Consider the following 25,259-nt stretch of genomic DNA (forward strand, 5'->3'; position numbering starts at 1 on the left):
TAATTCTTCCCTCGCCGCCCTCCGCAAAAGGTCGGCGGCTTCTGCAGCGCGCACTTTTGTGTTGCGGGTTCAGATCTCACGCGTCAAACGTTTCTAAGCCGCCCGGGCGGCCTCTTGTCCTGCAGAGGTCCACGTCTCCGTGAGTCACACGGAGGTTACCTGAGATCAGTCTGAGCATTGTTGACTCGTGCTACCGGTGCGCGGCAGATGGCGAGAAGGATAAGAGTAATTACTGAGGAGAAGAAAGAATGTGACACTTTCTTTTGAAACGGCGTATTTGTGGACGAGTTCCACTTTTATTCAGCCCTGGGTGTCAGAGAATGAACACACATTCACGAGTCCTGAGTGAACTCTGGCTTCACCAAACAAAAAGGTGAACAATCCTACGAAGCGAACCCCGAGGACGCCGCGAACGACCCGACGACGAGAGAACAAAACCGTCATCCCATTCAGAAATAAAGAGACATTGACTTCCAGACGACGGAAGCCGACTCACTTGCACGCTCTGCTGAGAGCATAATAAAACGGCTGAACCCAAGCCGCTCTTCTTCCTGCCGGCGCCAGAACGTTCCGCACACAGGTGGAGGTGCGTCCGCGGGTCCCCGGGAAGGGGGGCGGGCAATGGGAAGGCGGCGCCGTTGCGAGCCCGCGGGGGGGGGGGGGGGGGGGGAGCGACGAATCAAACCGCCTGCTGTCCTGCTCTCCTCTCACTACTCCCTTCATTCAGAAACCCAAAACAAATCGCTGGAGGCAGCCGATTGGCTGGGAGCGCCGGCGCGCAATAAGACGGCGTGCTTTCGGTGGCCAATGAGAAGCGAGTAGTACTCTCTCGCTCGCTCCAGCACGCGTCCTCTTTAACCCTCGCTCACTCACTCTCCCATTGCAGCAGTCTAAACAGCAGCCCGGCTGCAGAGCGCAGCGGAGAAACAGGGTTTCAGGGAGCGAAGCTGGACGAGACCCTCGACATACACCTGCACTCGCTCCAAGTACCCCCCCCCCCCCGGGGCAGAGTCTTAAGCGATGACTTAGTCCCGTCTCGCCCTTTAAGCCCGGCCATCTGTGCGTTTCGTCCGGCGCTTCTCCACCTCCCTCTGCACGCCGCTCGCTCGCAGCCGCCGGGGGGGGACGAGCACTCAACGGACGGAACTTTAATCGACACATCGATTGGCTGATTGACAGCCAACATGACTGATCTTTAACAGAGCCCTCCTGAGACGGGAGGCGGCTGACGTCAGGCCTAATTCAATATGGCCCCGTTCAATATTCACTTTGCGGCTGTTGGTCGTTGTTGTTTTTTCGCCCCCCCCCCCCCCCCCCCACCAGGCGCAGATCTTGGTGGCAGAAAAAAAAAGAAACACATGAATCAACGGCAGCGGTGATCCAGTGACTCCCCGTGACCTCCGGGTGTGGGGAACTGGGTTGAATGGGTTCTTCGGGGGTGTTTGAGGTGCAACACTGCCATCTAAGGGCTGGTGCGGATAATGCTGCCCCCCCCCCTAAGCGATTACATCATCATGTTGAGGGCACTGGTGTGTTTTCCTGAAGGATGCTGAGGCTCAGACAAAGAGAAGCAGAGATGGAGCGAGAAAAGATACATAAATATACAGGAAGGAAGACGTTCACGTGGGCGAGTTTTAAATCACACACCCAGATGACTTAAGACGATTTAATCAATAAATGACATCTGGAATAGTTCCCAAACAACCAGATTATAGCAACATGATACATTTCAATCCAACTTGCCCTCATGACAGCAGCCTAACGGATAGAACCACCATTTCTTTCTAAACCCTACTAGATACATTGATCTATTAAAAATGCAGATTGGATTGGTAATCAGGTCAGCAGGTGTCAGTCAAACCGTTTATTTCTCTAAATGTTCTACATTGCGGCTTCACACAACGACCCAATTTCAGATTCTTCCCTTCGGCGGGCGGACGTGACCTTCCGTCTCAACGCATCGCTCCCCCAGAGGCAACACCAAGAAACGTTCAGACTTCACTCTCACGGGAGGGTTTGTTTGGGAAACGAAGCCCCACACGTGGATTTTGAAAACGTAAACATTTTAGTTCGTCCTCCTTCGACGTGGAGGTCAAAGAAAGTACCACCGAGTGCAGCGCTGTTAAGTCTCAAGTCCATTTATATCCAGAAAGAAAGAGACGGGAACACTTTAGTCACAAAACACCTCCACCGTGTGACGGGGGCGCAGGGCTTCTGTGGGAGCACAGCGCCTCCTGGTGGCTCCTCGTATGTCGCAACAGTCAGCTGGACGTCACTGAGGTCACAGGCGGGACGTCCACTCATCTGTTCTAGCTGGAATATTCAAATGCATGTAGCAGTTCTGCAGTGACGAAGGAACACATCAGCTAAAGAAAACACCTCCCTCAGTTACCAAACACACTACCATGATAAAATAATATGGAAGAGAGTGAAGAACGCAAGTGAAGAACATCTTAATTTACAAGCCACCAGTATTTCAAAGGGATGATGAGGCGTCCGTGAAGATCTCCAGTGATCCCAGTGACGTTCTAAAACTCCTTTAGCTTCACTCAGGCGTTGATGGCAGAAAGTCACTTTTTAGCGCTACGTTACAACAAACGAGGTGCGGCCATTGAGTCGAGACGAGACACAGGGGTTCTTTTGCATTTTTAATGCTGTTAATCGACACTAAATGAGTGTCGAAATCACCGGGCTTTGTTACGAAGGCTCCTACATGATCATACAAAACGTCCTCTTTCCAGAATAAGTCGTGCGTTGAGACAGCCATGCTCAGAACCTGGGAGGAGGACACACGGCCGACTACACAGCAGATTAAAATAAAAACAGCAGTCCGAGTTCTAAAGAAAACAGCAAGGAAGCCATTAAAAAGCTCTCAGTCCTCCACATACCTGAGCATCAGTAAGTCCCAGGCACATTGTCCCACAGGGAAAACGGGAATTTAAAAAGAAGGGAAAAAACAGCGCCCTGTTCTTGCATCGTGTCCCCTTGATATCCGGTTTGTGAGAAGGGGGGGGGGGGGGGGGGGGGGGGGGCAAGTGCCTCCAAAATGATTGAATTCCCAAAAGCGGCTGTTCAGAGAAGGGGCATATCTGGGGTGGTCTGGTCCGGGTCAAAACAAGAGAAGTGGTTACTGATGCCCTCCTTGTCGGTCAGGCTCAGGGAGTACTCCTCCCCACCGAGAGAGAAAGCTAGAGGGGGATTGAGGGTGATAAAGCTCTGCTGGGCTCCAGGAGGGGGCTGGAGGGAGGTGTGCATGTGTGCGACGGGGGAGACAGTGACCGGTGACGAGTGTTGTGGCGGCTCGGACGGCAGGCTGGAGATAATATCAACTCCACAAGTATGGATCGCATAGTCTGGAAAGATAATGGGAGTTGGGGGGAGGGGAGGGGAGGGTTGGAGAAGAGCGGCGGGAGTTGAAAAATACCCAAAGCAAATGTGAGCTGACACTCTAAAAGTAGGATGAGAAGTATGCAAAGTTTCTTGTAGAGAGGTTCCCCCCGCGGGTATTTGCCTCCGTTTCCGTGGCAACAAAGTGCCGCTCCGCAAGCAGACGGGCCGCGGGCGGGACGTTTTGAGTGCAGGACTCACCTTTGGAAGACACCTGGACGAAGGACGAGTAAGGCACGAGCGGGTTGCCGTGGTTCCCGTTGGCGGAGCCGTCCACCGCTTCCATCGGCACGGGGTCGTCGGAGCAGAGGAAGGCCTCGATGGGCCCCTGCGTGCTGCTGAGGTGGACCTGGAGGCTCTGAGCGGAAGGGGATCGGAGTGAGACGCAGCGCAGTGGACTGAGTTCCAGTTTCGACGGAAAGGACGACGACGACGGGACGGACGGCTGAAACATGTACCTCTTCCGGGTGCGGCACCTCCAGCTTCGTCTCTGCGGGCGCTTTGATCACAATCACAGTCTGCTCCTTTAGGCTGGGGATCCGTTGGACGTCCTCGTAGGTCAGATAGGCAAACGTGACGCTTGGGGGTTAAGGGACATAAATCAACCTGGGTGGGCCGTGCGCATTGGTCCCTCCAATTCCCCCCTTAACCAAAACCGCTCTGGGTTCGGATTGGCGTTTGGAAACATCACAAATGGCGCTTTCCACGCCATGCTTGAGGGAGACCTGGTCGCTCCAACAGAATCTGGGTTGCGACTTCCAAATGAAGCAGAAATTACACATCAAAGAAAGGATATCTCCGAGTGTTCTGGTTGTCGCACAGCTGGTGAACTTGCTTTGTGCAGCTCTGGATCAACTCGTCCAGCCTCCTCTCCTCCTCAACGAGGGCCTTCAGCTCCTCATCTATACGGACGTTCGAGTCGCCACCTCTGTGCACGCGCACACACACACACACACACACACACACACACATCTTTAAAACGTAGTCGGTCTTAAAAAGGTCAGAATAATATATAGACATGAATGTTTGTTTTGTTACAAACACACTTACAACCACTCGATGAAGTTCTTGGACTTCTTCTTGATGAGATGGATCCCTTCCAGGACGTTGGTGACGTCGTAGACGCGCCTCTTGGGGGCGTTGAGCTGCTGGGCGACGAGGTTCAGGTCCAGCACGCCGTCGGCGGAGCGACTCAGCATCTCCGCGAACCTCTGCGTCAACAAACCGAGGGAGGTGTCACAGCGCGACCTCTCGAACAGGGACTTGCGCGCTATGGGATTGGGGGTGGGAGCTGAAAAATAAAAATGAGCGAGGGTTTTTATGCATGTGTGGAAATTCCTTATTGATTCATTTACTTTTTTTTTTTTTCCCCATACAACATGAGGGACGTTTTGGTCATCATAAATTCTCTAATGTTATTTTTAACTGTTGAGTGACTCAATGGAGTCTGTTCTACTTCGAGGGGTGGACAGACTTTAGGAAAAGTCCTTTTTTAGAGAGCACGTGAGAGACACATCGCATGTGTCTATGCGCTTACAGATGGAACCAAACATATGAACTGGTGAGCTCATGAAAAGCTAAACTACGCAGCCTACCCGTTGCTGCTGTGTGGGACCGAGAGGCCATCTCCTTTTTGGGGGTCCAGTCACCATCCTGGAGGTCCTGGGGGGCAGTGGCTTCCAGCTCCAGCCTTCCCTTTGCCTGAGAAAAACATAACGCGCAATGCATCAAGTTAAAATATCATACATCTTAAACTTGTGATTGACAACCGTCTCAGCAAGTGGGTCACGGGGCAGCCATTTTGGCTTACAGTACATTATAAACGTGTTGTGAGTCCATTGTGCTCACTTGTGACTTGACCTGTGTGCAAGTACAATAAAGGAACACGCCTGTGCATCACATGACGTGCTCCTCTGGTCACCTGGAGGGGGTTTGATCTCCTCGTAGACGAGGACTGTCACCACCCCGGGGGATTGGGGACACCAGCTAGCTTCCCTCAGCAGTGCGTTTAGCTAGTTGGAACAACATCTCCCCATCCCCCTCCCACGCTCACCCACGGCCTACCAGTAACGTGAGTTGACTCCCGGCTCTAATGGACACGGGGACGCTTCGCAGTTCACCTCCTTACCGATGTGTCCCCGCGGAAACTCGGCGGTTACGGACGGCTGTCCGCGTGTGTGACACTCGAAAAGACCAAAGTGTGCGAAACAAGTACGTCCCGACGAGCCGCCGTGTGATGCTTCAGCCCCGCGGTAAAGCGTAAAGTTACCGGAAATACATCGCGGTGGCCGAGGCGTCACGAATTAACCTTCGAAATAAAAGTACGGGACTAACAGCGTGGTTACCATTATTCACACCGGCGCGCGATAGGGAAGTGAGGCAGGACATGTATGTAGCATGAAAAGCAAAGACATCGGCGTGTACATGTATGTGTAACATCACTACAGGCTTTCTCTGAAAAACCTCCGAGGAACGTTAGCAAGGCATTACTCTGAAGGAGCACTAAATATGTCACTAATATGTCCGCTACCCTTGCGTGAAGCGTTGGTGTTACATATACATTAATATGTTCTATGGGCTATACCTTTGAAGCAGTAAACCCGTTTTCCCTCCCATTTTACTTGATCAATTTTATAATGTACTTTTATTCTGAAGAACGCCTACGAACTTCCGCTAACGACGACAGTTATCTTCGTGTATTTGACTGAGTAAAGTTGTATTTCGAGTTGCAAATGGTGCTAATGTAACACGCAGATAACGTACTGTACTTGTGATCCGGTGGCTAATGTGATCAACCACCCAGGCAGCTAGTTAGTACACAAGCTTATAACATTAGAAAACATAGACCTATGAAAAACGAACCGCTTGGAACGGTTACACAATAAAAATGTCCACATGTGCGACGCGGGTCAACGCCTTAAGTTCCCTTCCATCAAATCCCAGATGGAAAATATGTGTGGTATTTGTAAATCAACGGCAGCGTCAACCCGCTAACGTTAACACGGACAATGCGATGTGTCGAATATGATTTTACTCAAGACAGCAACTAGCATGTTAGCATAGCATTAGGTTACCTTTCTCTCCCGTCGTCCCGGCCCTAAAGAACATTCGGGTAATCTAATTTACAGCCCCCCTCCGTACCTAAACTCGTCCGTTCGGTGATGACGGGATGCGGCGTATTGGGCGCCGTCGGTCGGCCGGTGGAACCGGGGCGTCACCCCGGCGGTGCTGCCGAGGCAGAGCGACGTTACGGGGGAGGTTTTCTCGGAACAACACGCGGCGACGTCGAAAAACACGGACTCTCATTTTGGCCCCCATTGGCTGCTTCCGTCTTACTTGTAATATCTATATACATAACGTTATATATTTTTACTAACTAATATATAGTGTATTCAATGTGATAAGCTAAAAAAGCTCAAAATATCCTTCGCGCAAAAGCGAGACTCCCCGCGGCCGTTTCAAACCAAATTGGCATGTCCACTGCTATTGGCTGACGGCCTGTGTACGCAGTGACGTCACCGGCCGACGCAGCGATAACCAACCAATGGCTACAAGGCTCGGCAACAAAGTGGCTCGCGTGTTTCACGGCTGTCAATTCAGTAATATTGCATTTAATTTGAAATAACAGCTAAGCACATTAAAACTGTTGTCACACAAACCTCATGTTGTGTAACAATTTCTTGGTGAGGACAAGTGACAAAAACAGCGTTATTCGGTTTGTGATTATCTATAACCCATTAGAGATGTTGTGTACTTTAAAATAACTGCACATTATTTAGCACAAACCAATGAAATTGTACCGGTTTTACACAAATCTTCCATAAAAAAAATAAAAAAATATCACTCCCTAAATGTCTTCCCCCAATCTTAAACGGTTTGTATATAAAAATAAAAAAAAGTAAATAATACTGTTCTTAACTTTAAAGTTTAGTACAAATCCTGTTTTAAAATAAGAATTCTGAAAGAATATCTTGATGTTTAATACAAAAAAAGAAAGCAAGTTCCGGTTATTTGTAGTTTACACTGTGCAACACATGTGTCACTTAACTGTATCGAGGTCATCTCCACTGGGGTTGAGGATCCAGCATACTGAGTGACCATGTTTACGTGTCACTAGTGTGCCAGACAAAAAGGACCCCCCCAGGTATGGTTCCACTCTCAAACAAACAAACAAACATTTTCAGTCATCAAACTTGATCTTCTTCCCCTGGAAAGCCAGGATTTGTCCTTGCTGCTCCTTTCTTTTCTTACTAGCCTCCCAGGATGGATGCAGTGCCTGCTGTGGTTCCTGATGGGTGAAGACACCTGCACCTCTACCTCTACCTCCACCTCCACCCCTGCCTCGCCCCCGTCCTCTGCCGACAGAGGGAAAAGACTCAGAGGACGGATTGCTGTACTTGGACCCTGGTTCTGCCTCCTTGTCCTGCTTTTGGAACCTGGGAGGTGTACTGAAATCCCTTTCGAGACCAGCGTGGCCCCTGAATCTATCGCCGCCCCTCCCTCTACCTGCTCCTCTGCCCCTGCCAAGCCTGGAAGAAGAGAGCGAGGGACAAAAGACGGACTGAAGACCAGTCGCTTTAGACTTCAGCCTGGTCTCAAGTTCGTCCAGTTCGCTCTGGAATTGGTCTGGTGGGTTCTCTTCACACCTTCCATGGGCCTCGTCCCCTCCTACACTTTTCTGCTTCTTTTTCTTCTTCTTCTTCTTGAATTTGCTCACTTTTCCAACAAAGAAGCCGTTGTCGTCGTCGTCGCTCTCCTCGGACTGGGACGACTGCTTGTTGAACCGTTCCTCCGTGCTGTCGTCAAAGTACTCTTTCTCTTCAACATCCGAAGCCTCCAGATCACTCGCTTCCTCATCATCATCATCATCCTCCTTTTTCTGAAGCAATTTGGGTGCAGACTTAAGCTCTGGTTTCTTTTCTGCATGATTAGCTTGAGGTTTATTCCTCACAATGTCCTTAACTTCACTACTTTTTATTGTATTCAATCGTACATTTTTAGCTGCTGGTGTTGTTTTCTTTTGATCACTTGCAGTGTCAACTGAAGGACGTGCTTCCACCGTTTCCTTTTCAGGTTCAGCAACAGTCGCTTCTTCAGTGTCTTCAAGGATTTCTCCCCCTTCCTCTTTGTCGAAGATTTCCTTTTGCTCCACTTTAATGTTCTCCTCTGTTCTCTCACTCTTTCCCTCTCCCTTTTCTTCTTGGGAATATGGAGCCACATTCCCAGCTTTGTTTTGCACCTTTTCCCTCCCTCCCGGCTTTCCACCCGTCATCCACTCATCTTTGAAGGATTTCACGGCGGCTTTGATGATCTCGATCTTCTTTTTGAACTGCGGGTGAGTGGCGATTCGTGCTATGGCTCGGTCGGAGATGGTAGACTTGGGGTTTTTGCACACTTGTTCGAAGTCTAGATCCTTCTGCAAGGCTGTCTTTGTCACCTGGCAACAGGGGGGAAATATTCAAATTATTAATTTCACAAAGTATCAATGGTTTGTAAAAGAGTCACCAACTTCTAAGTTGTGTTATTGATTTAAATGTGTACTTGTAGAGGAATCATAAAATACAATTTAAGTAACTTTTAACAGAAGTTATGCAGAAGAAACCCACCAGGTCCGGGGAGAGGATCTTCATGGCGCGGATCTCCTCCAGCAGTCTAGTCACTCTCCTCTGATTCTTCTCAACTTCCATCTCTTTGCCTTTCTTCTTCTTCAGCGCGCCCATCTGCCGTGTCACCTTTCTGATGACCAAAGCCCTCACCCTCTTCACCTCCTTCCTCATCAACACCACCTCGTTGTTGAGGTTCAGACCCCCATCCCGCTTTTTCCCGCTGGGTTTAGCAGGAAATGGAATCCTTTTTTTATTTTTTCCTGCAGCCTTTGGGATCTCCTTGTCTTCCTGTTCACCCCCACCTTTGTGTTCATTATCATCCCCCAGTTCTTCCTCGTCTGCAGCATCATCTTCTTCAAGATCTTCCTCCTTTAGATCTTCCTCCTTGTCTTTTTCCTGGGCAGATGGCAGGCTCTCCTCTATCTTGTCCATGGTTAATACGATCTGTTGAAACATTGGTCATCTTAGATTGCTAACTTGTTCTCAAAGGCAACAGCAGTGAGGTAATTTATAAATAAAAGTAAAAACAGTAAAAGAAAAGAATGTGTAGATATTACGTTAAACATACAATCAGCAGACTTAATTTAAAAACATGTGCTGTTGTTTCATCACTGAATAAGCAGGAAATAAACTCCAAACGACACATCCACATTACGAGCTTTTGTCCGAATTACTACATCCAAACATTTGAATAAGACTTTAAACGTCCCGAGGCAGCAGAGACGGTCGAAGCTAAACGTGGTTGAGGCAGCGTGGATGACGTTTACCGCGTAACGTCACAGTTACAAAGGCTCATTTTAACGTTAACTCAACAGCACACGGGACGTTAGCTTAAAAAAACACCCAGGTACACCGTCGTTTACACACTCACCGGAGGCGACTATTAAACAGTTGCGAAGTTAAAAGTGAGCGAGACGTATCGACTCGTCGGGGGCCGCCATCTTTTTTTTTTTTGGCACGCTTCCGACGTCGGCGTGACGTCACACGCCGCGACGGGGACGCAGGCGTTGTCGTGAAAGGGGGAGGTCCTCCAGCGGACTGTTTTTATTTATTTCTTTGTTTCATGTGCATAAAACAACAACAATGGTGGCTAATTGAGGGAGAGGGGATTATTAGAATGAGCGGAGGACATTTCCAGTCACAGCCACCAGACCGATATCACCAGTGAATTAACCGGGGGAGGATGAAGCGGCGCAATGCGGACTGCAGCAAACTCCGACGGCCGTTAAAACGGAACCGAATCACCGAGGGTATATATAGCAGGTAGGGGGGCAAAGGGGGCTGGGGGGCTGGGACGTTATTGTATAACAATGGCGCCTCCGTGCATATGTCAAGACGAGGCTGCGCTGTGTTTCGACGACCGTCGGCCGCCGCGGGCTGAATGAACGCGCTCGCGTTGTGTTGAGAAAACGGGCCTAGTGTGGTATTTGTGTGCTTTTTTTTTTATTTCTCTCACACACTCGACCGTTAAATTCAAATCCTGGCGTAAAATCACAATTTAAAAAGGCAGCGACGAGACTGACTCCGCGGGATTTAAGTGTGAATGATTTCGCTCAAACCGAATGTACGTTCAGTCTTTGAACGAAACGCGTGAGTTTGAGTGAATAAAAACGCTCGCGGATCGGCGATGACAGCAGCAATGTCAGGCGCGCTCGATTTGTAGACCGGGGTGTACGCCGACGGCGGGGCTCTCACCTGTGCTTTGTCTGCCTTAAATCTGGAGGAACCAAACCGGAACAGAGCGCGTGTGTGATTCAAGGAGCCCCGCTGTCACTGCGGGGGGGGGGGGTCAAGCCAGGTGAACGGAACCAGCTGTGCTTCTAGGCATCATGTCCAGACGTGACGCTGGATGATGCTGGCGCTCACTTTCTAGAGCTCTGACCTTCTCTCATCCACTCCAACCTCTTTGATCATAGAAACTCTTGTTTGAAACCCTGACTTTTATCTGAACACACTGCAATCCCACCGGATACACGGGTTGATTCTTTCTCCGTCCCGTCCTCGCAGCACCTTCCTGTACCTGAAGTTCCTGGTGGTGTGGGTGCTGGTTCTGCTGGCCGACTTTGTGCTGGAGTTCAGGTTTGAGTACCTGTGGCCCTTCTGGCTTTTCATTCGAAGCGTCTACGACTCCTTCAGATATCAGGGACTGGTGAGAGCTCTTTCATACCTCCACCTCCCCCCCCTCCAGTGTGCACGTGCTCCTATGTTACTGCATACATGTGAGGTTTGTTATGCCACATCTAATATCGTGTCTTTCTCCCCCACCCAGGCCTTCTCTGTTTTCTTCGTATGCGTGGCGTTTACGTCCGACATCATCTGCCTCCTCTTCATCCCCGTCCAATGGCTGTTCTTCGCTGCCAGCACCTACGTATGGGTCCAGTATGTCTGGCACACGGGTCAGTCCCAAGTTGCATCTCAGCGGGCCGCCGCTTGCACCTCGAAGACTCACAGGAAACCCGCAGTTGTGTCGTTTTTAAATTTTAAATCTCGCCCCTTCCTCTCACGCAGAACGAGGAGTCTGTCTACCCACCGTGTCGCTGTGGATCCTCTTTGTGTACATCGAAGCTGCCATACGGTTCAAAGATCTGAAGAACTTTCACGTGGACTTGTGTCGACCCTTTGCTGCTCACTGGTAAACGTCATCAGAGAGGCTTCTGTCAGAGCCCCGATAGTAAAGACCGTCGTGATTAAATAGCACGTGCTTCAATATTTCGCGCTCTGAAAACACAAGGATCCCCTTGTGTTCAAAGGTGACGTTGTGTGTGTCTCTCTCCGCCTCCCAGTATCGGCTATCCGGTGGTCACCCTGGGCTTCGGCTTTAAGAGCTACGTGAGCTACAAGATGCGACTGAGGAAACAGAAGGAGGTGCAGAAGGAGAACGAGTTCTACATGCAGCTCCTAATGCAGGCCTTACCGCCGGAGCAACAGATGCTGCAGAGACAGGAGAGGGAGGCAGAGGAGGGTGAGACACACACACACACACACAACGTATTATGACGTCGGCAGCACACTCGTGCAGAGGGGAAACAAAGAGGGCAGGTGTGTGCTACCACAGAACCACACCTCCACTTATCGGGAGGTCTCGGCCCCCGAAACTCCAACCATGTTCAACGGTACTTCTTTGTATTTCGTGGTTAAATCGCTCTGTGTCCGAACTAACGCTGCTGCCCACTTGTTCTCTCCTCCAGCTGCTTTAGCCAAAGGGATCTCCGAGGTAGAACCCGCCGCTGTGTCCCAAAACGGAGCACCTCCCGGAAAGAAAAGCCCCCCCGTCCTGCTGCCGGAGCTGGAGTACCGGGAAAAGGGGAAGGACAGTACCACTAAAGAGCGCGAGGGCAAAAAACAAAACTCCATAGGAATCAATAACAACAGCATTATACACACACTGGACTCCAAACTACAGGAGGCGGAGTATATCGAGAACTACGTCGGGGGAAAGAGACTGAACAACGACCTGGCGGGAGAGAACGCGTCGCACGCCGACGCCCACTCTGCGTCCAAAGAGGACGCGCCGGGCGCCGGGAAGAACTACAAAAACGCCAGCGGAGGCGGGGGGAACATTTCCAACTCGTCCCCGCGGAATCACAGCGCTTCAAACGGAAGCGTCCCGCCCGGTTCCTCCGCGGGGAGGAACGAGAAGAAGCAGAAGGGGGCGGGGAAGGGGCAGCAGAAGGACCCGCTGGAGAACTGCATCCCCAACAACCAGCTGGGCAAACCGGACGCCCTCGTACGGTAGGAGCCCGAGGGATGGAAGCCCGTTCGCTCCACTCCACCTCGCGCACAAACACCCACTAGTTACAGGAGACTTCTCTTTCCTTTTTGATGATCTCGTGCCCCCCCCACCCCTTGTTTTGTTCCGAAAGGCTGGAGCAGGATGTGAAGCGTCTGAAAGCCGACCTTCAGGCCAACAGGCAGCTGGAGTCCGATCTGCGGAGTCAGCTCTCCTCTCTGAGCAGCCAGGACCGCAGCCTGCGCTCCGAACTGGGCCAGCTCCGCCAGGACAACGAGCTGCTGCAGAACAAGTGCGTACGTGCGCGTCGCGACGACAAAGTGCTGCCTCGGGTACCTTACTGCTTTTATAATACGCTTACCAGCGACACTATGAATAGGAAGTAAATAGTTGTAGCCGCGAAACATCCGAGGTCACCTTGCTGTCGCAGAATCTCATTCATTCACGTCGCTCACGGCGTCCACCTGCATTGTCCGGTTGCAAAAGCTTTCGTTTCCCCCACGCAAGATGTATCTATTATTTACACTCAATGTAAACTCCATAAAGGCCCCATAAAGTAGACCCTGTGACTCGCTCTCAACCAATCAGAAGGCTGGATTTCATCTACCCGCGTTATAATCTGAGATGAGACTCGGCTGACTGTAACCGACATCGCTGTTTGTCAGCCTCACTCCCTCCGGGGAAAACGTTTTCCCGGGGGAGGGGGGGGCCCACAAGCCGACTGACCGCGTCTCCTCCCCCCCCGCCGCAGGCTCCACAGCGCCGTCCAGGCCAAGCAGAAGGACAAGCAGACCATCTCCCAGCTGGAGAAGAGGCTGAAGGCCGAGCAGGAGGCGCGCGCCCTGGCCGAGAAACAGCTGGCCGACGAGCGGAAGCGGAAGAAGATGGAGGAGGCCTCCGCTGCGCGGGCCGTGGCGTTGGCCGCTGCCACCAGGTGCGTCGCCGACGGGCGCTTTTCACTGGAAAGGAAGCGCTCCGGTGACTCGTGGAGGCAGTCGCCTGCTGCCGTTGTTTTAAAGTGCTGCTTTCTTTTGCCTCGTGTTCAGAGTGGAGTCGACTGACTCCCTGCGCGGCCGCATCAGAGAGCTGGAGAACGAGTGCAAGAAGCTCGGCATGGACGTGAAACTTAAGGAGGAGCAGATACGGGATCTGGAGGGCAAGTGTCAGGTGAGGAGGAAAAGACGATTATGGGAGGCTTAATGAAGTTGCGCTTCTTACGTCATCAAAGCATTATAAGTGATTTAAAAGTTAATCTGGAATAAGATCTCCTCAGCAGGCTGAATGAAATGCCATTCTAGCTCCGCTAATTGATGTAATTAAATAAATCGCTCCCCTGTGGCTCCCGCTGCCCAGCTTTGATTGCAAAGTGAGACATTTGAGTTGTTTTAAATGAATGAGTGTAAAATAGGGTGCAACCAGATTCCTTCTGAGCGAGAGTGAACTCGGGTTTGTGGCTCTGGTGTCAACAAATAAAATGTTTTCGTTCTCCCCGCCGCCTCATTTCCGATGCTCTTCCTCTTCCTCGTTGCCACGTCCAGGAGCTGCGGAAGTACAAAGAGAACGAGAAGGACACGGAGGTGTTGATGTCGGCGCTGTCGGCCATGCAGGACAAGACGCAGCACCTGGAGAACAGCCTGAGCGCCGAGACCCGCATCAAACTGGACCTGTTCTCCGCGCTGGGCGACGCCAAGAGGCAGCTGGAGATAGCCCAAGGTAGGCGGCGCCAGTGTTTAAGTGCATTTGAGAAAACAACTGAACCAGCCTCTGGGTTTCTTAGCCCACTGTAGGCCACGTTTAACGTCCGAAATCGTGCCGCCCCCCCCAGGTCAGATCCACCAGAGGGAGCAGGAGATCGCCGAGCTGAAGCAGAAGATCGCCGAGGTGATGGCGGTGATGCCCAGCCTGTCCTACTCCTCCGACGGCAGCAACCTCAGCCCCGTGGCCCCGCACTACTCCTCCAAGTTCATGGACAACAGTCCCTCCTCCCTGGACCCCAACGCCTCCGTCTACCAGCCCCTCAAAAAGTGACTCCGCCCACGGGCGCCACACGACTCTGTCGCCCCCTTTACGTTGGCCAAGCTCGCCGCCGCCGTTCGGGTCGTTTTTTTATTTATTTTGAGTTGAGCATACGGACACGAGCCCCTCTGCACATGCGTGGGTTTTTTTGTGGGGGGGGGGGTTCTATTGTGAGAACTCATAGATGGATTTGAGAGGGTTGTGTACAATCTTTGTTTTGGTCACACGGCGGCGTCCGTCTGTCGGGAGAGGAAGGAAGAACCGCCGATCCGTCAAGTGTCTGCTGAGGAGCCGTCCTGCATCGCTTCATGTCCGTCTTCTTTCACCCCCCCCCCCCCCCCCCACACACACACACACACACACGCACACACTTAATAAAAAAGACTTCACGCACGGACGGAGGCACGTTTTGGGTTTGAGTGAAACTTGCCTTTTTGAAGTGAAGCAGAGAGATCATGAATGTAAAAGTATTCATGTTTAGGTTTGAGTTCACGACATCGTACGTTTCTGCTCAAATGGCCACGCTGGAATCATAAACCTTTGCATACGATTCGTCCTGTTAACGACGGGATTATCGGTCGGTTGATGAAGAAGATGCGAAAATCATAAAATCTCTTGAGCTACATTTGACCAGGCACTGCCAAAATGTTAACGTTGCCCTGTTTTCACACTTCTGCTCCCGCTGGACCAAATTAGGGCCCGATAGGCCGCGTTGTCCACCGGACTTAATGATGTCGAGGCAACTGCTTGTTGCCGTTATTTGCAGATTTTTACAGTGCCTTTTGCCTTTTTCTCTTTTTTTTCAGATTCCGAAACATCCTACTTTGCAATCCAGCGATCAAAAAGCATCGAGCTCCAGAGTTCTCCGTCTCTCTCGCTCGCTCTGATTTGTTTCCATCCAGAAGTTCTCACATTCGGTTCCTTTTTTAATTCCACAATCAATCAAAGGCTAAAACGAGGCAATCTTTTTCGATCTCGACGTTACTGACCTAAAAAAAAAAAAAAAAAGGGACGACACAACACTGGACGTGGCGCAGTGACAGGCAGCCACCCCGATTGTCTTTTCATGCCCTTGAGTTGGCATCTAGTTGTTTACAACAATGTACATTGACTTACTGAGGAATGTTTTCTTTGTTCATTCGGGTGCTTAAGTGCCGAGTGTTGATGTTCGGTTGCCCATCCATACTTTGATCGATGTAGCTAGCATAACGTTTGCAGAAGAGTGCTGTTGCCGTTATTATTTTTGTTGTCATTGGAGCATATTCAGATGGTGTTGTGTTTACAAGGTCTGAGGTGGTCAGATGGGCCGGTTGTGTTACTCCCGTTAATTTATTTGTTAGAGACCTTTTATTAAGTGTCACCTCCGTGATATTTCCCTTCATATTCAGTTGATTTCCTGTATTTTCTACCAGGAAGGATTGTGTGTGTGTGTGTGATGTGCGTGTGTGTGTGTGTGGGGGGGGGGGGGGGTTGTTTACCCCCTGAACCATTTTGACCATGTCGTGCTGTCATGTTGCCTACCTGGGAAAAGTATTATTTGTGGTGGATCGCTCTGGTGTTGTGAAGTCGGTTCTGAAGTTGCTTTTATAAGTTTCTGTGGAAGGACGAGATGGAAGTTTAAAAAAAAAAAGAAGAAGAAGAAGAAAAAAGTGCTTTGTTTTATCTTTTCATTGTTCCGCCATGTTTGTTTTCTTTACTCAGTGAAGGTGGCCGTGTCACTTCTTCTCACTTTGGCCATCACTATTAAAGAAAGTCTTGCTGGTGGCAATACAAGAAGATCAGCGCGTGTCTGTGCATCTTTCCCTTTGTGTGCCGTAGAAGAGGACAAACTTCTGACCATCATTCACCCACAAATAGATGTAGTAGGTGGATGCAGTGTGGCTCAGAACATCTCGGATGTCAAAACACCAACAAGTCAGTGTGCTGGAAATCCGTGGATTTTGCCCTTGTGAGAAATCAACAGTAGACAAATTCAAATGAACTTGTGGTGACAGACAATTGCGACATTTCAGAAATGTAATGTATCTCCGCAATGCCAATAAATCATACACGTCTCAGGCACCTAGTTACGCTAGACTAATATTAATTCCATTCTCTGTTTTAAAAAAGATTAGAAAGTCGTGCTCTCGTGATACATTCAGGTGCTCCTTGGAATTACCCGTTTCTCAGTAGGAAGTTCAACGGAAAGTTACATTCAGCTGAACCAAATTGAGCATTACTCAAGTATTTTGTGCACATAGTTTATATATATATATATATCAGGGGATTATTCGTTTTTACTTTGAATTAGAGAGAGAGACCCTTTGTTGCTGCTACAGCCACATTTCAACAAGTCTTTAATGAAATGTGCTCAAATACAATATCAAAATGAAAAGTCAGTACCAAATAAAGGTGAACAGACTTCCTTAAGGGCAGTTGACTTCAATACACTGATTCAGAAAAACAAACCAACAGAATAAAATCAAGCTAATAATAATCATAATCTCGCGTGAATCTTCTCCGCGCCACGTCCCGTTCGCCCCCTGAACGCCGCGCCACTGCTTGTCCGCGGCGGGCCGGTCCCCTGAACGCACCAGCAGCCCCTCCGTCCCCCGCTGTCCGCTGTCCGCTGCGCGAAGGAACACTTCTCCGACGGCCCGGCATGGATGCCCTGAGGTCGGCGGGCAGAGCCCTCGTCCGGAGCCCCGGTTTGGCGAAGCAGTCGTGGACCGCCGGCCGACACAGAAGTGAGAATAAGAAGCAGGAATAAAAATAACGGTTGTTGTTTTTTTTTTTAACGGTTGAGTGACGTTTTCCCGGTTTCGCCGCCGGTGAAAGTTGACGTTTTGTTTTGATCGCGCACCGACAAAAACGAGGGATGTTTAACGGGATATTTGTGTTCTAACTCCGGCAAAGTTTAGTACTTTTAACAAGCAAAACGCCTTTTCATCATTTTTAACCTGTTATTTTTAACAATATATTTTAACGCTGCTTTTTATATAAAAGCTGCAAACAAATATGTACTTAAAGAAGCATTTTTCTTTCATTTCATTTTCCTGCTGTTTTGTTCCGTTTAAGAGGGGAAAAGAACATGTTCTGGAATGGAGATTTAAGTCTTTGAGTGCACTGCGATTTAATCTGGTTTGAGGAATTTCCCGGAAATAAAATGTTATTTTGGCCGCCAGGCAGAAAAAAGTCAGGAAAACTAAACTTTATTTTCTCTCGTGTTCTCAGAAGAATCCCCTGTGTTCTCATTTCATCAGGCTTTTGCGTTTGCAGATAATCCCGATCTCCAATCTCCATCCCGGGCCCCCCCGGGGTCAGGGTCACACGGAAGGCACGCCCGACTGCAGGGTTTGCTCAAGGGCCCTTCAGCAGGTCAGCCGCTGGCCGCATTAACGAGGCGCTCTGGGGGCCATTGTGGCTCTCGAGGGCCACTTTGTAAGCTAAATCTCACTTGATCCTGGCTGTAAAGCTATGAGGGGGGGGGGTAACCGAGGCGACGGGCCAGGAATGCCACGAGTCGGTCAGTGCAAGGCTCCTGGTTGGCTCGAGTTCAAGCTGCTCTATGTTAACCCCCCCCCCCCCGCCCGGAGAGGACGCGGTGGAGTCCGTGACAAGAACGTATTGGGTGGGGGGCACGTGGGCGGTTATAGGAAATCTCACCTGGGAGAAGCAGCGATGCCCCAGGAGTTTGAGACGCGGTCATCCATGCGGACGATGTCCGTCAGCACGCTTCTGTGTCAGGGGGCGGGACCCTGATGTTAATGTATTCACTGTCGGTCACTTCCTGGATGATATTTCCCAAACATTACGAGGAAACCGTTAATCGTTAATCGCACACTGAATGAAAGCGAAAGCTTCCTGTGATTGCAGCCAGTGACCCACTCGTGCACAGCGGCGGCGGCGGGGGGGGGGGCGTCGTGGTGTAGATTACCAGGTCGTCTCTAGACTGCAGAGCCCACATTCCTCCCCGGCGCTGACCCGTATCGCTCGGGTCCCACCCTCACCTGCGGGTCAGACCACATTTTTGTCTTTTTCCGTGGGACTCGCAGGACGTAAGGTGAGCGCAGTTAACCGTCCAAAGGGAAAACCAGCAGAGCAGCGATTTTTTTGCCATTAATGCACGTCAATAGGATGAGCCACTCAAATGAACAGGCACTGCATTAAACAGAAGCCCATTCAAATCTATGGGGAAGGCACCTTTTTTCTTTTTTTTTTAATGGCACAAGGCCTCCCTGCTTCTCCCCCACTTCTATGTCCGTATTGCCCCGGTTTGGTCGCCCTAGACGACCCACACCGGCCCGCTGCCAGAAGAGCCTTTCTCCCCCTCTATAGGGACCTCAAACGGAACCATCGCGCTCATGCCAACACACGGTCAGGGTCAGTTGGGCAAATCGGTGCCAGGAACATTTTCATTACGTGATTCGTGAAGTAGTTGTTTCAGGCCTTTTATTTTGGTGAGTCCGTCGCTGGTGTTGAGGCTGAACGCGGTGGAACTGTGCAGCTGCAGAGACCTGCAGACCGACTGCCCCCCCTTTTCCTGCCCCTCTGCGTCCCGTAGAAACCAGCACATGAGCTCAGAAGAATCTCTAGCAACGGGAGCAGATGCTGACGGTTGGCGGTTTCCACGGCGATTCACTGTTTGGAGGCACCGATCACCCTGAGGGACGGGGGTGGGGGGCGTGAACCCCTTTTCGGGGCCTTTTTTTCGGGCTTTGATACGTGAAGCGGATGCTCGTTTCATCCGCCCGCCGCTCGCCCCCCCCCCCCGAAGGGCGACGCGTGTTCCCGCGAGCTCGCTGCTGGGCCTCGTGCACGCAGCTGCGTCGGTTAAAAGCGGTGCGACCCGGTTGGGATGGACTCATTTCAACAAGTTTCAAGTAGTTGTTCTGGATTTTAAATGATTTCATTTTTCTTTTTCTTCTCTTTTGGAGGTCGGGATCGAACTTCAAACTAAACACGTGGCGTTATCGGCCTTAAAGGCCAAACGCGTTGGTGACCTTTAAAAACCCAACTGTATTATATGAAATCTGGTTTGTGTCTATTTGTGGTTTTGCCAGGAAATGTCAACTCTGCAATTGGTACACGTGAACCTTTGTTCACATCAACAGCAGCTTTACAGGTGCTCGCCTGAACGTTTGCATTGGATGGTCATGACATTTGCTCCAGTTCTGTGGACTCTTGTATTTTAACATCACGCTGCACATGGACATCTTATATCTGTGAATCATTATCAGGATGGAACTTTTAAACGCTTGTTTTCACCTGCTGCTGTAAATGCTTCACCTCGTCTTTTGGTATGAAAATGATTCTCATATTTTATTAAATTTCACAAAGAATCCTCTTCCAGCTGCAGTCCTTTCGTGTTCGCAGTTGGGGAGCATGCGCCTGCGCGTGTGTGGGCGGGGCCTGAGCACTGGCAGGACGGGCTTCCAGCGGTTCAAGGCCGATAGCAGCGGTTCCTCCGCATGTCGCAGTTCTCGCACTGTAAACACGTCTTCTCCGTCCGTCAGATTCAGCTGATCGCCTCGTGTGTGTGTGTGTGTGTGCGTGTGTGTGTGTGCGTGTGCGTGTGGCCTCGGGATACATCCGTTATTCTTGCAGAAAAGGAAACACACACTTTCCTCTTATCGCAGTGTGTCAGAGTCCGTACGGACTTGTTGCCTTTTGTCGAGCTCCATTAGTTGTGTTGGAGTGGAAGTGTTTACTTTACATCGACGTGACCTAGATACCCTGTCTCGCCTCTCCTCATGGAGGGGGGGCGGGGGGGGGGGGGTAAAACTCGGGGGTGATAAACTTTGGAATGTGAAGCGGAAAGCAGGCGAGTCGCAGCTTCAGTGAAAGTTTCCTTCTCTTTCTTTCTTTCGATCTCCAGAGCTCCCAGAGAACTGGACCGACACCAGGGAGACCATCGTGGAGGGCGTGACCTTTAACCTCCGTCACCTGGGCATGACCCTAGTGGAGCGGCCCAAGGGAGAGGAGCTGTCGGCGGCGGCGGTGAAGAGGATCGTGGCCACGGTGAGCGCCGCGGCGGTGACGTCATCACTCAGTCGGCAGGATGAACAAAGGCCGCTGTGACGCTTCTCCAGAGCAGCTTTTGCTGAATGAACCCTGTCAGTCGACACTTTTATACGTCAATACCAGCAAGTTAGTCTGTATATTTACTGTTGTTGAATACGCATCGGCCTCTCAAGTTGAGAAGTTGTGACATTTTTCAGGTGAAAGTAAAATAATTTCCCCCTGACGTTGTCGTCAGATTGAACGTTTCTTTTAGTTTTGACCACCGTTCTGGGTTGTTGGCTAAAAAGAACCCGGTTGTTGGTTCTAATCCTCCGGCCGGCTGCCAGTGAGCTGGAGAAGAGAACTCGTGAGATTACCTGATTAGAAAAGCGAAGAGACGGATCGAATATCTCTGTCTGCCCTGATTCATTAAAACCCCGTCACCATTTACCCACAGTCCTTTTCTTCTGCATTTAGATTTTCTCCTGTCAAGTGCAAATGTCTTTTCTTTTTTCCCTCAAAAGAAAAAGAAAAGATAAATATGCATGAAACAAGGGAAATGAATACAGCAGCTTCTATCACTAAGATATGGTGTATTTGGTCCATTTTCTCATTAAAACAATCCTGCGTGAAACCTCATTCAAACAGTTTTAAAGCGTCTTCTATGTTCTGATCAGCTGAACAAACGCCTCTGTTTGACTCCTCCGGCAGGCTAAAGCCAGTGGGAAGAAGCCCCCGAAGGTGGCGCTGAAGGTTTCCCCTCAGGGAATCGTGCTGCACGACAGCGCCACCAACCAGCTCCTGGAAAACGTCTCCATATACAGGTGTGTGTGTGTGTGTGAGGAGCACCACCCATCATCACATGCTCTTCCCGAGAGCCTTCGACCCGCTGCTCTAACCCGTCGCCTCTGGCCTGCAGGATTTCCTACTGCACGGTGGACGCGCTGCATGACAGAGTCTTTGCTTATATCGCCCAAAACGCCCTCAGCGGGACGCTGGAGTGCCACGCGTTCCTCTGCCCCAAGAGGAAAGTGGTGAGTCGCTTCGTGCAGCATTAATGTGAGTCAACTTCCAGTGCAGTGGATGGAGATTTTACTTTGACCGGCATCGGTTTGCTTTGTCTTCTGTCTCGTCCTGCTGATGGACACCGCGAGGACGGACTCCTGGTCTATAGGCGTAGACATGACATACCTCGATGTGCTTTTGCGTTCTGATTTAGAAGCATCTGTCTGTGGCCTTAATGGATGAAAAGCATTATCTATTTAAATCATCCCTGAGAAGATCATCTCTACTTCGGAGCCACCTGTAGACCTTCGCTGATGGACTTTGTCCCATTCTCTTCCAACTGTGACTATTGAACCCCTGACAGCGAGCCAGATAATCAATCCACCAACGTTACTCAGAAAGCCGAAACCGAGCGAAGAAGAACTTATTCACACATTTCCTCCGTCTCGCTGTGAGGGTCGAGGGACAGTTTGAGCGAATGGGACAAAAAGGTCTCTTGATAAAAGTCGCCGGTGACGTGTTTGTCCTGTACGGTCCCGATGTCCAGGCCCAGGCGGTGGCCCTGACGGTGGCCCAGGCCTTCACGCTGGCCTTTGAACTCTGGCAAGTGGCCAAAGAAGGTGAGGCCCAGACGCGCATCACTCACATCACTTCGGCGGCGAGGCTCCGCGGGGCGCAGACATCTGCTGCCGCGTCGCACGCCAGACACGGTTTCTTTTGTCTTTCACTCTCTCGGAGAAAAAGGGAGAAGAGCGAAGTCGGGTTCATCGGGAGAAGCCGGCAGCAGTTCCCGCTCGGAGAAGTCGGACAGCTTGGGGAGCCTCAGGGGGACAGGTGAACGGAAGGCGCCCAAAAGACTCGCTATACCGTCCCGCGCCAGCCGCAGAGCACGGGACACTGACGTGTCCTCCTTCCTCCGCCTCTCACGCAGATGTGGCCACAGACCAGCTGTTGGACTTTGGTGACGGCGTGAACGTGGAGTCCAACGGGAACGTAGAGGGGGATCAGAGGCCCTCTGAGACCGACGATAACCCCCGCTGTGTAAGACCCCCATCCTCTGGCTCCGTGTAGCACCCGGACAAGTTGTCTTGAAATATCTCAAAGGAACAGTTAATCACAAAAAAATATAATTCTCATTTTTTGGGGGGTGAACTTTCCTCTTTTTCCAGGTTAAATGAAAACGATTGAAATGAGTTCTCTTTTCTCGCTAAATATCAAACCGAGGTTCTTCTCCTTCTTCCAGGAGACCGAGGACGCTTTGGATGAAGCCTTCTCCAGGTGAGCCGTGTGTCCTGACCTGTCCTCGTAGAACGAAGCGATCCTACTTCTCGTATACTCGTCCTCCTCACGTCCTCCCCGTTGGATCGCTCTGCGTTGCTCTACGGCGCCACTCAGTGCTGATTCCTGCGTACTGCAGAGTACGAATCTCCTCACCTGTAAATCTACTGTGTGTTTGTGTCTCCAGCTGTGCTCGGGATAGCTATGGTTCATGTCCAGGTAAAGTAGAGCCTGCCAGCTGTTACAAGCCTTACTTAGTGTAATAGTCCTAATCACTAACCTCAACATAACCCGTCCCCTTCCATCGCGGCCCGTGTCCCTCGAGTCCTCGCAGATGGAATCTTTGTCGACTGGGCTGATCGGCCGTAGTATCGTCTCCTCCCATCTCTGATCACTGGCGAGCGTGATCGGAGGGCGCACACCGACGCCTCCGTTGGGTCTTTAATGAGTCCACCATCCGCTTTGCGTTACAGTAACCTGATAAAACCTGTGTGTGTGTTGGGGGGGGCTTCTGAAGGCTAACGGCATCTTTTGAGTTATTGCGGTTTTCACTGTGTGTCCTCAGACTGGCAGTGTCGCGTACTAACCCCCAGGTCTTGGACATTGGGGTGACCCCCCAAGACTGGCTCACCGAACCCGACTAAGACAACGCCGATGGAAACAACAGCTGGTGTTGGGGGGGGCGGGGGGGACGGGCCCCCCCCAGAGCACGGCACAGACTGCTGCCCCCCCCACCCCGAAGCCATAGTATCATCCTGTTATTAGACTGCAAACATCCTCACTGTCTTATGTCCCCTTTTGTTGACATCTATATCCTTTTCCAGTAGTTTTTGCAGCATTGTGTTTTTATAATTTTAGAGATAATTATTTTTTTATGGAGGGAAGTTAGAACGTAATTCTGTCGTAGGTACAGATGAATGGGCCTTAATGACAGAAGCCACACTGTATGTTTGAGTGGATGTGGATCACATTAGGATTTGACTGAATTCTGTGTCCAAAGTGAAAATCTAGCTGTATAAATGTAAAGAACCCCATTCACGTGCTCACGGCTAATTGAGTCCATTGTGTACATTGTAACCTGCCGGCTTTGTAAAGAACTCTTGAATAAAAGAAATCCACTTTTCTGCTCTAGTAATGTGATGGTCAGATATCTCCAGTCTGAGGGAGCCGGTTGAACATCATGAGGAGGAATCTCAGAATCTCTCTGAAGCAAAGCGTCTGAATAGCAGGGACGCAGATCTCCTCAAGTCCACCAGCCTGGACCAGGAGCAGGTGGCTGGAGGAGGAGAAGAAACTCCTGGAGGAGCATCCTTGGGGGGGGTCTCAGCCTAGAGAGCGGTTCGAAAACCCTTATGTTTAGCAGCAGATGTTTATATTTCTTCTCCATATTTCAGCTGTTCATTTTAGTAGTCCGGTTTTAATTTTTCACATTTTAGAATTTCGTTTGTCAGTTTTTGTTTGTCGTTTTTAAAACAACTAGAAACCAGCAACCAAAAGAGGAAATCTTAAAACTGAAAACCTGAAACCCGTTTCTAAGCGTTGGGTTTGTGTGTTTTCTAACGTGCTGTGTGTGATCACGCGAGGGAATCTGGACCAGAGCTGTTACCATGGCAACAGAAGGAAAAGGTGCCCGCTCCCAACATTCCTGCGTGATCTTTAACATCTTTCTTAATGTTGCAGACTTTATAATGAATGACATCACAAATAGGAGTTTCCACGCTGTAGTTGTTGCATTTGTGAGCGTTGTTGACATTCTGTTTACTTAAATGACATTTTGAATGGCCGTATTTTCCTTGGCTACACTTTGTTTTTACCAGCAACAGGGGGCAGACCTGCACCATCCCACCAACTGACACACACACACACACACACACACACACATGGGACAGAGTGGGTCAATGAAGATGTCCCGGGGGGGAACCGACCTTGTGTCCGACTGATCTTTAAACCACCAGCGGGAGGACGATGGCGGGGGCCCTCAGTCTGTCTGACTCCCCTACACACACACACACACACACACACACACACGTTCCCTGTTGTGTATTCAAGCCATATGTGTGTGTGCATCGGACCCCCCCCCCCCTCTAACCCTCTAACAGGCTCTGCCTCACTGAAGCTGGGGCTCTTTATTTTTTTTGTTTCGTTCCGACAAGCTTACTTAACCACCTGCATTATTTAACAGTTTTTCCTCAAAGGGAGCTCAGTCAGTTACAGCAGGCGGGTGGAGGATGGGGGATGGAGGATGGAGGATGGGG

General features: G+C 50.4%; 4 protein-coding genes across 10 annotated transcripts in view; 2 read left to right on the forward strand and 2 right to left on the reverse strand.

Moving 5' to 3' along the window:
* e2f3 (E2F transcription factor 3) overlaps positions 1 to 6,873 on the reverse strand; it is a 91,679-nt gene extending 84,806 nt beyond the window's left edge. Inside the window, exons 1-7 of one of the 6 annotated variants that reach the window (XM_078081290.1) lie at positions 6,529 to 6,873; positions 4,983 to 5,088; positions 4,438 to 4,678; positions 4,184 to 4,315; positions 3,846 to 3,960; positions 3,589 to 3,745; positions 2,636 to 3,353 (exon numbers count right to left, since the gene is read on the reverse strand). In XM_078081290.1, coding sequence (XP_077937416.1) covers positions 3,073 to 3,353; positions 3,589 to 3,745; positions 3,846 to 3,960; positions 4,184 to 4,315; positions 4,438 to 4,678; positions 4,983 to 5,013 — 957 coding nt within the window. In that variant the 5' untranslated portion in view covers positions 5,014 to 5,088; positions 6,529 to 6,873 and the 3' untranslated portion in view covers positions 2,636 to 3,072. Of the gene's footprint in view, positions 1 to 2,635; positions 3,354 to 3,588; positions 3,746 to 3,845; positions 3,961 to 4,183; positions 4,316 to 4,437; positions 4,679 to 4,982; positions 5,089 to 5,451; positions 5,678 to 6,461 lie in introns of those variants that run through there. The other 5 variants (XM_078081291.1, XM_078081289.1, XM_078081292.1 and 2 more) reach the window with 5 other exon arrangements.
* A 94-nt stretch (positions 6,874 to 6,967) lies between these two features.
* Positions 6,968 to 10,002, reverse strand: srfbp1 (serum response factor binding protein 1). Its single transcript, XM_040188387.2, has 3 exons — positions 9,865 to 10,002; positions 8,994 to 9,437; positions 6,968 to 8,824 (listed from the first exon to the last, which is right to left on the reverse strand). Exons 2-3 carry the CDS (start codon positions 9,423 to 9,425, stop codon positions 7,568 to 7,570), a joined length of 1,689 nt encoding a protein of 562 aa, XP_040044321.2. The 5' UTR covers positions 9,426 to 9,437; positions 9,865 to 10,002; the 3' UTR covers positions 6,968 to 7,567.
* On the forward strand, positions 9,778 to 16,515 carry maco1a (macoilin 1a). 2 transcript variants are annotated; one of them, XM_040188386.2, is made up of 11 exons: positions 9,778 to 10,256; positions 11,001 to 11,142; positions 11,263 to 11,389; positions 11,502 to 11,625; positions 11,777 to 11,955; positions 12,182 to 12,725; positions 12,857 to 13,015; positions 13,475 to 13,657; positions 13,770 to 13,890; positions 14,262 to 14,436; positions 14,549 to 16,515. In XM_040188386.2, exons 1-11 carry the CDS (start codon positions 10,177 to 10,179, stop codon positions 14,749 to 14,751), a joined length of 2,037 nt encoding a protein of 678 aa, XP_040044320.2. In that variant the 5' UTR covers positions 9,778 to 10,176; the 3' UTR covers positions 14,752 to 16,515. The 2 variants fall into 2 exon arrangements, with proteins under 2 accessions (XP_040044320.2, XP_077937414.1); XM_078081288.1 differs by having other exon boundaries at positions 9,942 to 10,256; positions 11,001 to 11,389.
* A 791-nt stretch (positions 16,516 to 17,306) lies between these two features.
* On the forward strand, positions 17,307 to 24,127 carry ldlrap1a (low density lipoprotein receptor adaptor protein 1a). Its single transcript, XM_040188390.2, has 11 exons — positions 17,307 to 17,465; positions 17,998 to 18,096; positions 20,597 to 20,739; positions 21,433 to 21,545; positions 21,641 to 21,755; positions 22,274 to 22,346; positions 22,465 to 22,560; positions 22,658 to 22,767; positions 22,970 to 23,004; positions 23,192 to 23,223; positions 23,570 to 24,127. Exons 1-11 carry the CDS (start codon positions 17,381 to 17,383, stop codon positions 23,614 to 23,616), a joined length of 948 nt encoding a protein of 315 aa, XP_040044324.2. The 5' UTR covers positions 17,307 to 17,380; the 3' UTR covers positions 23,617 to 24,127.
* The last annotated feature ends 1,132 nt before the right edge of the window (positions 24,128 to 25,259 follow it).

Source organism: Gasterosteus aculeatus, chromosome 10 (assembly GCF_964276395.1).
Source record: "Gasterosteus aculeatus chromosome 10, fGasAcu3.hap1.1, whole genome shotgun sequence".
In the NCBI taxonomy this organism is placed as follows: Eukaryota; Metazoa; Chordata; class Actinopteri; order Perciformes; family Gasterosteidae; genus Gasterosteus; species Gasterosteus aculeatus.

Excerpts from the sequence above, each read along its gene's own strand:
- srfbp1 (XM_040188387.2), bottom strand. The coding sequence starts at position 9,425 with ATGGACAAGATAGAGGAGAGCCTGCCATCTGCCCAGGAAAAAGACAAG. Across the intron at positions 8,825-8,993 it reads AGATCCTCTCCCCGGACCTG|GTGACAAAGACAGCCTTGCA; the intron begins GTGGGTTTCTTC and ends CCCTGTTGCCAG.
- maco1a (XM_078081288.1), top strand. The coding sequence starts at position 10,177 with ATGAAGCGGCGCAATGCGGACTGCAGCAAACTCCGACGGCCGTTAAAA. Across the intron at positions 11,390-11,501 it reads CCAGTATGTCTGGCACACGG|AACGAGGAGTCTGTCTACCC; the intron begins GTCAGTCCCAAG and ends CCTCTCACGCAG. Across the intron at positions 12,726-12,856 it reads AAACCGGACGCCCTCGTACG|GCTGGAGCAGGATGTGAAGC; the intron begins GTAGGAGCCCGA and ends TTGTTCCGAAAG.
- ldlrap1a (XM_040188390.2), top strand. The coding sequence starts at position 17,381 with ATGGATGCCCTGAGGTCGGCGGGCAGAGCCCTCGTCCGGAGCCCCGGT. Across the intron at positions 20,740-21,432 it reads TGAAGAGGATCGTGGCCACG|GCTAAAGCCAGTGGGAAGAA; the intron begins GTGAGCGCCGCG and ends CTCCTCCGGCAG. Across the intron at positions 21,756-22,273 it reads TCTGCCCCAAGAGGAAAGTG|GCCCAGGCGGTGGCCCTGAC; the intron begins GTGAGTCGCTTC and ends CCCGATGTCCAG.